Consider the following 14,359-nt stretch of genomic DNA (forward strand, 5'->3'; position numbering starts at 1 on the left):
TTAGATAAAATTAATATAAATATTAATATAATGGCAAAGGGCTTACTGGGGGCTTGGAAGGCTGTGATCATGTTAACAAATTTTTAACCGTGATAAAATACACATAACACAAAATTTACCACGTTAACCATTTTCTTTTTTGAGACAGGGTCTTGCTTTGTTGGCCGGGGTAGAGTGCAGTGGCATCATCATAGCTCATTGAAGCCTCAAATTCCTGGGCTCAAGTGATCCTCCTGCCTTAGCCTCCTGAGCAGCTGGGACTATAGGCACATACCTGGTTGATTTTTAAAAATTTTTTGTAGAGCTGGGGTCTCGCTATGTTGCCCAGGTTGGGCTTGAATTCCTGGTATCAATTGGTCTTCGTTAGCCTCCCAAAGTGCGAGGATTATAGGTGTGAGTCACTGCACCTGACCAGGTCTTATTTTTTGATCCACTCTGATAATCTTTTTTTTTTTTTTTTTTTTGAGACAGAGTCTCACTGTGTTGCCTGGGCTAGAGTGCCGTGGCGTCATCCTAGCTCACAGCAACCTCAAACTCCTGGGCTCAAGCGATCCTCCTGCCTCAGCCTCCCTAGTAGCTGGGACTTCAGGCATGCACCACCATACCCGGCTAAATTTTTTCTATATATTTTTAGTTGTCCAATTAATTTCTTTCTATTTTTTTAGTAGAGACCGGGTCTCGCTCTTGCTCAGGCTAGTTTCGAACTCCTGAGCTCAAACAATCTGCCCGCCTCGGCCTCCCAGAGAGCTAGGATTATAGGCGTGAGCCACCGCGCCCGGCCTGATAATCTCTATTTTTTAATTGGTGCATTTAGATGTACAAAGTGATTATTGATATAGTTAGATTAATATCTACCATATTTGTTAGTTTTCTAATTGTTTCTAATTGTTGCCCTTGTTTTTGGTTCCTATTTTTGTCTTCCACACTTTTTCCGCCTTTTATGGTTTTAGTTGAACATTTTAAATAATTCCATTTTCTCTCTTTTCTTAGCATATACTCTTTTTTACTTTTTCTTAGTGGTTGCCCTAGAGTTTGCAACATACGTTTACAAATAATCCAAGTCCACTTTCGAATAACACTACACTGCTTCAAGGGTAATGTGAGTAACTCATAATAAGAAAATAAGGCTGGGCGTGGCAGAATGGAAGCACTTTCTCCTATCTTAAGTTTAACTGGCCTATCACTTTTTTGATACACAGTTTGTTTCTCCAGCAAGACTATGACTCCTTAAGGGCAGAAATGTAGATTCATGTATATTTTATATTTCCCCATGTGTACCTATCATAGGATGGGTATATAATAACTACTTATTGAATGAATGATTATGGTTCAATGCTTATAATTTCTTTCCATTAAGAAATCAAGAAACAAAGAAAGTACCTTGTTCAAAAGCTCTGCTTACATTGTCAGTAAATTCTTTCTGTTTAGCTAAAAGAGAAAAACATTATCTTAATTTTTCTATTTAAATAGACTCGTAATATGAAGACAATACTTTGTAATCATGCTGGTTTGAACACGACAAAGAAGGGAGCTTGGAATCAGGAGTAAGGCTTCCTAACCTTTGTTTCTACATGTACCATGATGGCGGCTCCTGTACAGTGCAGTACTGGTTGACCCTAGTTACTCTCTGTTTTTCTACCTATGAAAGGTCTGAAGGGCAATCACCAAGGCTTATGAAATGGCTACAGAATCATTAAAAAAAAAAAGAACAAGGATATGCCTTGGTTATCTCCATGAAGCAGTCTGAATCTTCCAAATTTTAGCAAGGAGAAAATTAACATGCTGGGATCACCCACCAGCAAGGCATTACTCTTTCAAGCAACCACTTGCAAACTATATAGCCTCCCAGGAAAATGAAAACATTTAGATCATATTGTGTCATAAGAGAGATGATGCCAAATAAAATAAAGGAGCAACTACCTCATATTTCTCTTGTTTGCTTCTTAGAAAATGAGGAGTTTAACAATAAGTGCATTTTTCAGATATGAATAGTATCAATCATTCATATAGTTTCTTCTTTCAAAGCACTTTCAAATACAATATACCCCCAAGGTAGGCAATGATAGGTAGTGGGGGAATTATCCCATGGTCACATGGTTGATGACTGGAATCGCTGGGAACAGAATCCAAGTCACTTGATTCCTAGCCCAGTGTTTGAAATTCGCCTCTTAGGTAGCAATGCCATGTAGACAAAAGAACATTGCATTAGGAGTCTGGAGACTCTGAGGTCCTGACCCCCAAATTAACTAGCTCTATGCCTTAGAAGAACCACTTTACCTGGGCCTTAGCAGGTACCTTAAGGGAAGAAATTTAGGAATTAATCTAAATGAACGTTAGTGATCTGCTCAAAGTCAAATGTTCACCGGAGGGTTATAGTAAGTGCTTTCCATGCTTTATCTCATTTAATTTAATCCCTGCAACAACCTGTACTAATGTTGTCTTCATTTTACAGATAAGGAAACTAAGACTCAAAAGGGATGAAGTTACTTGCTGAAGATCACATAAAAAGTCAGTAGTAGTGCTGGGACTGAACCCAAGTCTACCTTACTCCATCCAGAGCTTCATGTTGCCCTGCCTTCCAAAATAGGCGACACCTGAGTGTCTCTTCACCTTACACCACCCAGCTGACAGTCACCTCACCACGGCTTCTATTTTGCCACTTTAAACTTCTTTGTTCATTATTATTCACTTATTTCATAAATATTTAGAGAACCTATTATACTCCAAGTACTTTTCTGTGAGCTGAGGATGTGAGGGAAGCAAAAAGCAGACATAATTTCTCTTTCTGCAGAACTTCCAGTGTAATGAGGGAGGCTGACATTGATCAAATAACGTCACATAGAACATTAAAGTTATAACTGTGATTAGCCCTACAAAGGAGAGGTAACCACTACTAAAAAGTATAGACAGGGAGGTCAAAAAAAGCTTCTCCAAGGAAGTGATGATTGTCCTTCAATCTGAAGGAGGACGAGTTAACTTAGGGTGGAGGAGAGGAGAGGAGGGTTTCTGGCAGAAGCAGCAGCACATGCAAAGGTTCTCGGGTAGGAGGGTGCGCAGTACAGAGGAGGAACTGGAAGTAGCCAGTGTGGCTGGAGTGGAGGGGGCAAAATGGAGGCAAGCAGAGGCCAGGCCATGCAGGGCCTTGTAAGGCATGGTAAAAAATTTGCTCTTAAACCTGAGAACAGTGGGAAGCCACTTAGTTCTTAAGCAAAAGCAAGGGTGATGATTAGATTTGAGTTTCAAAAAGATCACACAGTCACAGTGTAGGGATATGTTAGATGGGGCCTGAAGGTAGAGACAGAGCAGTCAAAAGCCACTGCGTAATTTTCCAGGTAAGACAGGATGGTAGCTTACAAAAGAGTGGTGGCAGTGAAAATAGAGACAGGTGGATAGATTTGAGACACATTTAGATCAGTTCTTGAAGACTTGGTGATGGACTGACTACGGTAGATTTACACTGTGCAACTAGATGGTATCAGTCACTTAGAAAGGGAACACTGGAAGAGGAGAAGGTTTTGGGAAGGGAGGCAGGGAATTCCATTTTGGACACATTGAGTTGGAAGTATACAAACTCCATGAAGGCACAGGCCAGATCTTTCTTGTTTCTTGCTGTATCCTTAATGCCACGTGCAGTGCCTGATACACAGTAGGCACATCATGAATATTTGTGAAAGTGCATAAGTGCATATAATCTGAGAGAGAACCTTGGAGTCCTTTCTATGTGGAATGGCTAATTTTATGCATCAACTTGGCTAGGCTACAGTGCCCAGTTGTTTGATCAAACACTAGCTTAGATGATGCTGTGAAAGTATTTTGTAGATGTGATTAACATTTAAATCAGTTAACTTTAAGTAAAGGAGGTTACCCCTGGTAATTTGGGTGGGGCTCATCTAATTGAGTAAAGGCATTAAGTACAAAAACAGGATTCCTGGAGAAGGAATTCTGCCTCAAGACTGTAAAATAGAACTCCTACCTGAATTTCCAGCCAGCCTTCCCTATAAACTTTGGATGTGTGAGCCCCCACAGTCATGTGAGCCAATTCCTTAAAATATCTATCTATCTATCTATCTATCTACTTACCTACCTACCTATCTATTCATCCATCCAATGGGTTCTCTGGAGAATCCTAGCTGATAAACTAAGGAATAAAGTGGAAAATAAAGCAATATCAGATCCGAAGATCAGGTTTTTAATCTTTGCCCAGTTGCATATCTGCCGTGTGACCTTGGGCATTTCCGTTAACTTCTTCTTTTTTTTTATTTCAGCATATTATGGGGGTACAGATGTTTAGGTTATGTATGTTGCCCTTGCCCCCCCCCCCTTAACTTCTGAGGCCCATTTTCCTTGTTAGAGATAACAATAGTATCTAAATGATGTCATGGGAGGGAAAGATCATTGCAATGTGCAAAATATGATTACATTCTTGGTTTAAGCTGCCTTCCACAAGGTTAGAGATGTTGCAGATTTAACCTCCAGACAAAATTAATTTTGGTATGATTAAAAAAAAAACCTGAATCATTATGATGACCAATATGTATTCTTACATTTGTTTTTCACTAAACTGTGGACAAGTGCTCTTAATAGCAATAAAGTGTATTCAGTGGTATTTTATCTTTTACCTCTAACAATGGATTCAATCTCTTTCATGGCAGCTTCACTTTGAGCTTCTGCGAGTTTTTCATTGATTTCCATTATTTCCATGAGGAATTGCCTGTCCATTTCATAATCTGTTCCTTCAGAAATCTGTACTCCATGGAGCTTTAGCTATTACGGCAGAAAGCAAGAAAAATGAATTCAAGAAGCTATGGCCAGAGTCATGTAAATCCTACTCATTCTTCAGAACATAATACTACTCATGAAAAAAACTGGAGCTGTCTCAATAATGAAAGAGGAAGGGTAGGGTGTCAAAAGCTTGGACTGAGACAGGAGTGCTAGGACACGATCCCACTTGTACTACCTGAATTGTGTGACCCTGGGGTAGTCATTCCTCTACTTAGAGGTTGAACTAGATGTTTGTAAAGATTTTACTCGATTCTAAAATTTTCTGGATTCTAAGATGCTCCTGAAAAAAAAACACCCAACATTACTCTCCCCTAAAAGACATCATCATCAAATCCTTGAGATTCATAGAAATGGTTTAAAAAATGCCTTGGGGTAAGTAAGATTTACAGAGAATACTCAGAATATTGAGTATACTCAGATTACTGGGAATAATCAGAGAAAACTATACCTGAGTAGTATCTTTGAGGCTAAATATCATTGGGTCCCAGGACTACCTCAGGTCTCAAGCACTCTCCTGCTGAATATAGGGAAAGGAGCTGTCCTAAACCACAATGGGCACCAGGAAGTCACACATAGAAGGGTTGGGAAATCACCTTACAAGGTACAGTCCCCTGCTCAGGGGGGCCAGAAGGGTCTTATAGGCATCATTCACCAGGGTCGAATGCTTCTCTGAGAATTCCTTTTCAGTCTGTTAGTGGAGATGAAGAAAGTCTTAGTACCATCCAGATCAGTCAGCTTATATCCACAAATTTTATAAAATGTTGGGCAGGCAGGAAATGGCTGAAGTAGAACTGGGGATGGATGAGGTGTCTTTATTTTCAGCTAATGGGTTCTAAGTTGTCTGGGAAGTCAGATAAAAGATGCGAGCAAATGACAGCTCTGCGGCTTAGCTGGCTGAGGTCAAGCTGCCACAGGGTGGAGCTGGGTGTTCAGCTTTGTCCCTGACAATCGCATAACCACAGGGCCACTACCATCTAGTGTGCACATGTTTGGGATTATTGGGGATGGCCAATAAGCTACCTGAGACCTCTGGCTGAAGAAATCTGGATGGACAAGACGCTGTAGTTGCTGGTACCTGTGCTGGAGCTTTGTAGTGTCAACTCTGAAGGAACGGTTGCTGGAAGGAAATTGGGAGATGAAATTCATGCAACAAATATACATAGATTTGTCTACCATGGGCCTAGTTTCTGCTCTTATGAGGAAGATGCAATAAACATAGAAACATAATTCCAAAAAGCGGTAGGTACTATGAAGGGAAACAGAACACGGTCAGAGAGTGGGAGATATGGTGAATAAAGAGATGACATCTGAGCTGAGACCTGAATGATGATGATGAGTAATCAAAGATCAGAGGAAAGAGCTCTGTAGGTAGAGGGAACTGCAAGTACAAAGACCCTGTGGTGGGAGCTAGATTGGGATGCTTAAGAAACTTAAAGATCAGTTTTATAGCAGCTCATCATAAGTGCTCAGAGACTGGTGGGGGCGGATCCCATAGTTAAGGGGAAGGGGCATTCCTGAATCCCACTGACAAAGATTCTTTGCTTGGCCAAACTTCATACAGGCTTCTGAACCTTCTCCAAGGCTTATCTGTGCACTTCCTTATAAAATCCAGTTTTAGCAAAGAACCCTCCTAGGTCAGTTTAGCAGAACCCATAATCCTGGATATTTGATCATCCTGGGTATCTAATCAGGTTCTTCATCCTCCCTCTCTCCCCCTCTTCCCAGGTGATGTCTGATCACTCTGGCCTGTCTCCAGCAAGAATCCTATTAGGTAGGTTTAGGCAGAATCTCCCTGACCCCTGATGTTTCTTCTTAGCAATTTTCCGTCCACTGACCCCCATCCTGCTCTTTGGCTATAAATTCTCTTTTGCCCGTGCTGTATTTGGAGTTCAGCCTAATCTCTTTCCCCCAGTGCAAGACCTCATTTCAGTGGTTCTTTTACTTATGGAGATGATTCTGAAGAAAGTCTTCCTTTCCTGTAATTAAACAAGTGTTACTGAATAATTTTTTCTTAATTGGCATCCTATCTTTCCACAACCCCGATCCCTTCATCCCTGTCTCCCACTTTATTTTAATCCAACCCCTTTCGCTTCCTATTCCCAGAACCTTCTCTATTTCCTCACCAGTTCAGCTCTGCCCACACTTCCCCACTTCTCCAGGCTCCTCAACCTCAGAGGAAAAACGCAGTTTCTTGGACCTGCTCCCTCCAATTCCCACTTTTGCCTTAAGACTCACCCACAATATTGTCTTTCATGCTTTTACCCCCTAATCTTAGACCACACTTCAATACTCCTTTCTTAAAAGTCTCAACCCATGGGCCGGGCGCGGTGGCTCACGCCTGTAATCCTAGCTCTCTGGGAGGCCGAGGCGGGCGGATTGTTTGAGCTCAGGAGTTCGACACCAGCCTGAGCAAGAGCGAGACCCCCGTCTCTACTAAAAATAGAAAGAAATTAATTGGACAACTAAAAATATATAGAAAAAATTAGCCGGGCATGGTGGCGCATGCCTGTAATCCGAGCTACTCGGGAGGCTGAGGCAGGAGGATCGCTTGAGCCCAGGAGTTTGAGGTTGCTGTGAGCTAGGCTGACGCCAGGGCACTCACTCTAGCCCGGGAAAAAAAAAAAAAAGTCTCAACCCAACTTTAAACTTTTCTGTCCCTATCCTTCAATTCTCCCTTCTCCTAGGTCCCACCCCTTCAGTCTCTCTCCATTGTAGCATCTGTCGCCCTATTTCCCCCGAACTCAATTCCCCGCCCCGGCAGTCCCATTTCCCCTTGTCCTCGTACCTCATCGCCCCTTGCCTCGGCCCCCGCCCCTCAATTTCCTCTCTCAGGACACATCTCCAATCCCTGCTCTGTAGGGCTCCGCCCTCCTATCTTACCAGTCCCGCCTTCTCCTTCCCAAGCATGACCGAACCCTCCCCTCTCGCAGGCCAGCCCCTGACGTCTCTAACGCCTCGGCCCATTTCCTGAAATCGTCATGCATACCAATCCATGAGGCTGAAGTAATCTCGAGTGGAGTCAGGTGGCTGCAGAGCGCGGCACTGCGGACAGAAGAACCGGTCCCCTTGCCCAGGGCCCCCTGCGCTGCCGCAGTTCCAACAGCGGGGTGAACTGTTTGCCACCTGAGACGCAGCATCGCAGCTTAGCAGTCTCCTTCTGGGGACTCCTGCCGGCCATAACCCCCACACCCGGAGCAAGGCCCCGGCTTTCTGCTTCCACATCAGGCTAGCGGCCTATGTCACCGCGGTCACCTGTGGGAGGAAAACCGGCAAGAGGGGCCGACCAAACTAACGCTGCTGATTGGCTGGGCAGCTGAGGGGGCGGGATCACCCGGGGGAAACCTAAATTCTGAGTTCCGCTCTGTATTTTAAACTACAACTCCCAGCAAGCATTGAGGCTGCTCCTAGTGGCCATATCTGCTGCTCCTCATTGGTCCGGCGGCAGGGGAGGGCGTTTTGATTGGCTGAGGGTGGAGTTTGTATCTGCAGGTTTAGCGCCACTCTGCTGGCTGCGGCTACTGAGAGTGTGGGGCGCCAGGTGGGCTCCCGCGGTGAGTCATAGTGGGGAACTTCTCTTGGGTGTTTGGTGGTTCGAATCCCATCCTCAGCATCTTATGCGCGTGGAATCTCCCGAGCTTCGTTTTGTCTGTATTTTTGAGCTGGAGGGGGTGTGTGTGGGCGACTCTCTTAATCGTCGAGGCGAAGTTCACTTCCCCTTTCACAAGTTGAAACAGGCCTGGACGTACAGGATAAGAAGCAACAGAGTTGTGCTCTTCAGTATCTAAGCAAAGTTACTTTGTAAAGAGTTTAAGAAAAAAAATTTTAGTAATTATTACCATCAAAGAATGGTAATTTAGGTTCAATCTCTAAAATACTTATAGAAATCCAATTCTTAGTTACTAGGCACTGCAGGAACTGGAAACGCACTGACCTGTGTATCACGATGTCCTGCGAGTGTCCATAAGTAAGTGTGTGGGATGGGGTGGCGAAGAGTGGGTAGGAGGGCACCAGTCCTCCTTGGGACTCAGTTTCCCTAGTTTAAAAAAAGGTTGTGTTGCACTTGTAAGGCCTCTTGAATTTTTTGGGAGTGGAATTCTGTTTACAGTCCTGGAGTTTTGCTGCGGTCAGCTTGGCTTTTCACTCACCGCTCTGCATGGCTTTGCAATAAGAATAGCTCCCAATTAGCAAGCATTGGGGGGAGGGGGAGCGTTCCGTGCATCACCTCATTTAATCCTTTCTATCATGCCATGGCTTATGGGGGGCTGTGAAAAAAAAATCCTCATGATCTATCTACTTTTTTCAGATGAGAAAACAGGCTCAAAGAGGTTGCAATCTACCTAAAGGTTATGCAAAGGTTTCACGCAAAGGTGTGACTTCAGACCTGCTTGCCTGTAACCTCTCACAGCTATCTCTTGACACATTGTCTTTCTCCAGTTGTCAGGGCAGAGAAGTCTTCTCAAAAAGCTGCAGGAGGGACCCAGTCTGGCTAGTATTAGACCAGCAGGTCTGGAGTGGCAGACTCAGCTGTGGCATCACCTTCCTGGTATGTTTTAAAGAAAACTCATTAGGACCTTCATATCTTGAAAGCTGTATAAATGCAGTAGGTGTGAGTACAGTTAGTCCCCCGTTATCTGAAGTTTTGCTTGCTGTGGTTTTAGTTACCTGAGGTCAATTGCAAATATAAAATGGAAAATTCCAGAAATGAACAATTCATAAGTTTAAAATTTTGTGGTTTCACAGTTCTTGTGTTCAGTTCACCCTTGTTTTACTTAATAATGGCCCCAAAGGGCAAGAGTAGCGATCCCGACAATTCAGATATGCCAAAGAGAAGCCGGAAAGTGCTTCCTTTAAGTGAAAAGCTGAAAGTTCTCAACTTAAGGAAAGAAAAAAAAAATTGTATGCTGAGGTTGCTAAGATCTACGGTAAGAATGTATCTTCTACCCCTAAAATTGTGAAGATGGAAAAGGAAAGTTGTGCATAGTATGTATAGGGTTTGGTACCATCCACAGTTTCAGACATCCACTGGGAGTCTTGGGCTATATTTCCCTTAGATAAGGGAGGGCAACATAATGTTGTTTATTATGTTCTACTGGAGTAGTAGCTTGAGTGTGGGCCGGAGGAAGAGAGTGCACCTCTTTTGTTGTTGTTGTTTAGGTCAGCCGTTGAAAGTTACTTAGGCTGTCTTTCAGATTAATTCTAAGACAAGGGTGGGAGCCTCTGTTAATGGTCTCTTGTGAATCAAAGAATGATTCCTGCAAGATTCCATCAAGGCTGGAAGGCCATTTAGGGTGCTGAAAAGATGAGCTCCACAGTTACTCAGCATCACAAAGGGCTAGGTGGAGTTGTTTAGAGCAGTCTTTCTTTGTGGGAAGTCCCTTAGTTAGGTAATCTAGGAGCAAGCCTGGGGTAGGAGTATCAGTCAGAGTTTATGTAAATGGACTCCCTGGAGTGCTGCAGGGAGTTATTGCAGCTTTTTTTTCCTGTCTTCTATCCCATGCCATCTGTTCCTTCTCCTTCTTTCCCTTTCCAAAACATACAGATGCTCCTCGATGATGGGGTTACATCCAGAGAAACCCACTGTAAGCTGAAAATATTGTCAAGTTGAAAATGCATTTAATACACCTAACATACATTTAACCTACCAAACATAGCTTAGCCTAGCCTACCTTAAACATGCTCAGAACACTTACATTAGCCTACAGTTGGGCAAAATCATCTAATACAAAGATTGTTTTATAATAAAGTGGTGAATATCTCATGTAATTAATTGAAGACTATACTGAAAGTGAAAACTAGAATGGTTATGGTACTCGGAAATATGGTTTCTACTGAAAGCATATTGCTTTCACACCTTCATAAAGTTGAAAATTTGTTAAATTTAACTGTCGTAAGACTGTATATGAAAATCAAGTGTAGTATCGATTGAATTAATATGTTAGGTTTCATTCCTAATTTTTAAAAATTGAATGAATGTAAGTTTTTATGAGTCCTCGCCCAACTAAATTTTATTGCTTTTTACTTATTCGTAGCTTTCAAATATTTGTTGTTGTTGTTGTTGTTGTTTTTCCCTGTGGTTTATGGCTGTCAGAAAAAAATCTGATCTGGTGATAATGATCTGAAGAAAAGCTAAGCACAGAAGAACTATAGGTCTAGACTGTTAGGATTTTAATTTTTACAGAGCATGCTTGCCCTGGATTTTTTTTTAAATGCTGTTGCAATATGGCCATCCATTAATTTTGAACTTTAAGTCTTGTTCCTTGAAACTCACCTTATGTTGGACACTTCCTTTTTGAGGTCGTGATGTCTCGGGAGACGGATGTGGAGGGTCAGCAGTCCCACAGCAGTGCCTCCGCGCAGTCCCTCGGAGTCGGTGCCTGTTCACAGCCCCAAGGCGGCTTCACTCAGTCCCAAGGCTGTTTCTCACAGTCCCATGGCTCGTCCTCACAGTACCAGGGCTCATCTACCTCCTCTACCAGCACGGTGCCCACCTCCAGCCAGTCCTCCCACTCCAGCTCTGGGACATTGAGCTCCTTAGAGACAGTGTCTACTCAGGAACTCTATTCTATTCCCGAGGACCAAGAACCTGAAGAGCCTGTTCCTGCCCCTTGGGCTCGATTATGGTCCCTTCAGGATGGATTCTCCAATCTTGGTAAGACCCTTTGTTGTTACATAGGGTAGTGTTTTGTTCGGAAAATCAGTCACAGAAAGTTGTTGCGGAAGAAAGCCTGAAATTGAAGGTGATGAAAGATAAAACCAATGAGGCAGTGTTGGATATTGCACTGGCTCTTAACCTGCTGTAAATTGGGCATTTGCAATGTGCTGTCCATCTGAGGATCTGAAGGGAGCTGTGGAACCACTCCCTAGAAAAATGTAGATTTATACAAACATGCAGACGTTATAATCTAATCACTGAAGCTTGGCCAGTTAACCCCTGCTGTGGTTTGCCACACCTTCAGAGCACCAGAGCTGTTTGGAATAGGGAAGGCTATTTGTTGACTACCTGTTATTTGTTTTTGTCTCAAAATAGCCAGCCTTGCAATTTAAATATGTTGATCCTCTCTAACACCTGGTTCCAATAGTAGCTCCCATGAATATGCTTGAAATAGCATTTTTTTCCTCCCTCTTACATTAAAATGACCTCTTTGTTTAAAAAAAAATGGGAACTTGATAGTAATGAAATAGCAAATATTAATATAAATAAATGAATGACTAATGTACCATTTTGTACCTTGTCAGTCGTCACCCTTTTGCTTTATTTCATGCCCAACTTTCATGTCTTGAAAAAAACAGGAAAGACTGGTCCGAGTGCAGTGGTGTTTACAACTAATTGATCACAACCAGTTACAGATTCCTTTGTTCCTTCTCCACTCCCCCTGCTTCACTTGACCAGCGTTAAAAAATAAAAGAAAGAAAGAAAGAAAAAAAAGAGGAAAAACAGTAAAAAAATGGAGAAATAATATAGCATTATTCTACTAGACAGCTTTAAATTTAGAAGTAAATATTTGAAGCTAATTTTTACTCATTTAAGCCATATTGTTAAGATAGGATTATATAGGCTTAAGTGAGTGGCAAACAGAAATGGTGAGAAAGGGTGAAGTGGGTTGTAGCACCTTTAAAAGTGAGAAAACATAAAGAGCCTGATAGAGTGACAAGCATAAAGTAGATGCCCAATAAATAGAGGCTATTTATTATTATTATTATTTGTTTATGATTTATGCCTATGTTTTCTTCTAAAAATATAATAGTTTTACCTCCTACATTTAGGTCTTTGATCCATTTTTAGTTGATTTTTGTAGATGGTGTGAATTACGGGTCAAAATTCATCCTTTTGCATGTTGATATCCAGTTGTCCCAGTGCTATTTCTAGGAAAGACTATTCTTTCCCCCATTGAATGGGCATGGCACTCTTGTCAAGAATCATTTGATGATCCTCGGTGTCAATTATGCAAAAAAAAAAAAAAAAAGAATCATTAGATCATAAATGTAAGGGATTATTTCTGGACTCTCAGTTCTCTTCCATTGACCTATGTGTCTATTCTTATGCCAGTACCAAAAATCTTAATTATTGTAGCTTTGTAGTAAGTTGTTTTGTTTTTTTTTGTTTTTAGACACAGGGTCTTGCTCTGTTGACCAGGCTAGAGTGCAGTGGCATGATCATAGGTCACTCTAACCTGGAACTCCTGGGTTTAAGCGATCCTCCTGCCTTAGTCTCCTGAGTAGCTAGGACTACTGGTGCCCACCACCATGCCTGGCTAATTTTTAAAAAAAATTTTTAAATTTTTATAGGCATGGGGGTCTCACTATGTTGCCCAGGCTGGTCTTGAACTGTTGGCCTCAAGCCATCTTCCCACCTCCCAAAGTGCCAGGATTATAGGCATGAGCCATCATGCCTGGCCTGTGGTAATTTCTGAAATACAGAAGCGTGAATCCCAATTTGTTCTTTTTTAAGATTGTTTTGACTATGCTGGATCCCTTGCATTTCCATATGAACTTTAGGATAAGCTTGTCATTTCCTGCAAAGCAGGCAGCTGGGATTTTGATAGGGATTACAATTCAATCTGTAGATCAATTTGGGGAATATTGGCATCTTAACAATATTAAGTCTTCTGCTCTATGAATGTGGGCCATCTTTCTATTTATTACAATCTTCTTTAATTTCTTTAAACAATGTTTTGCAGTTTTTTTTGTTTTTTTTTTTTGAGACAGAGTCTTGCTTTGTCACCCAGGCTAGAGTACAGTGGTGTCATAGCTCACTGCAACCTCAAACTCCTGGGCTCAAGCGATGCTCCTGCCTCAGCCTCCCAAGTAGCTGGTACTACAGGCACACACTACCATGCCTGGCTAATTTTTCTATTTTTTTGTAGAGACAGAGTCTTGCTATGTTGCCCAGGCTGGTCTTAAACTCCTGGCCTCAAGTGATCCTCCCTCCTTGGCCTCCCAAAGTACTGGTATTACAGGCATGAGCCACTGCAGTCGCCCTTAGTCTGTGTTTCAGTGAACATTAATTACCTACTCATGTGCATTGTCCCAGATGGTAGAACTGTACTTTTTTTTTTTTCAAGGTGTAGGTAGCAAGAACTGTACTCTTAACCAAGGCTGCCCTCCTGGGGTTCATGTTCTAACAGGGGAATGTGGGAAGACAATATATAAATAATCAAGGTAATTTCCAGTTATGGCCCATACTTAGAAGGAAATAAAACAGGATATCATTATGATAACATGTGGGTAGTGCATATATAGAAAGCTGAATGAGAGATGATATTTGAGTTCAGACACAATAGGCAAGATGGAACGAGTAGTCATTCAAGGGGTTGGGGAAGAGAAAGTGCAAAGGCCACAAGGCAGGCTGAGCCCAGCATACTTGGAGCAATGAAAGGAGGCCAGAGGTGCTAGGTGTGAGCAAAGGGAGAGGGGTACCAGGTGAGGCTGAAATGGAGGCAGGGGCCAGACCCTGAGCCATGAGGAAGACTGCAGATTTTATACTAAGTATGGTGGGAAGTCTCTGGAAGGTAATAAGCAGGAAGTTATTATATCGTAAGTATTTTTCCAAGTCCTTAAAAATTTGATGTGTGTCCAC

General features: G+C 42.3%; 2 protein-coding genes across 2 annotated transcripts in view; one reads left to right on the forward strand and one right to left on the reverse strand.

The window, feature by feature from the left end:
* Positions 1 to 1,360: 1,360 nt before the first annotated feature.
* Positions 1,361 to 8,043, reverse strand: HSCB (HscB mitochondrial iron-sulfur cluster co-chaperone). The gene is made up of 5 exons (XM_012644088.1): positions 7,769 to 8,043; positions 5,803 to 5,899; positions 5,381 to 5,470; positions 4,620 to 4,764; positions 1,361 to 1,428 (listed from the first exon to the last, which is right to left on the reverse strand). The coding sequence occupies exons 1-5, from the start codon at positions 8,002 to 8,004 to the stop codon at positions 1,361 to 1,363; spliced, it is 636 nt and encodes a 211-aa protein (XP_012499542.1). The 5' UTR covers positions 8,005 to 8,043.
* Positions 8,044 to 9,285: 1,242 nt separating this feature from the next.
* Positions 9,286 to 14,359, forward strand: part of CHEK2 (checkpoint kinase 2) — a 38,189-nt gene continuing 33,115 nt past the window's right edge. The window contains exons 1-2 of the mRNA XM_012644089.1: positions 9,286 to 9,325; positions 11,077 to 11,431. Of these exons, the coding sequence (XP_012499543.1) occupies positions 11,083 to 11,431 (349 nt within the window). The 5' untranslated portion in view covers positions 9,286 to 9,325; positions 11,077 to 11,082. The remainder of the gene's footprint in view (positions 9,326 to 11,076; positions 11,432 to 14,359) is intronic.

This window comes from Propithecus coquereli, unplaced genomic scaffold (genome assembly GCF_000956105.1).
Source record: "Propithecus coquereli isolate 6110/MARCELLA unplaced genomic scaffold, Pcoq_1.0 Scaffold206, whole genome shotgun sequence".
In the NCBI taxonomy this organism is placed as follows: Eukaryota; Metazoa; Chordata; class Mammalia; order Primates; family Indriidae; genus Propithecus; species Propithecus coquereli.

Coding starts and splice junctions, on each gene's coding strand:
- HSCB (XM_012644088.1), bottom strand. CDS start 8,004: ATGTGGAAGCAGAAAGCCGGGGCCTTGCTCCGGGTGTGGGGGTTATGG. Junction 5,900..7,768: donor TACTTCAGCCTCATGGATTG/GTATGCATGACG, acceptor ATTTCCTTCCAG/CAACCGTTCCTTCAGAGTTG. Junction 5,471..5,802: donor TCTTCAGCCAGAGGTCTCAG/GTAGCTTATTGG, acceptor CTCCACTAACAG/ACTGAAAAGGAATTCTCAGA.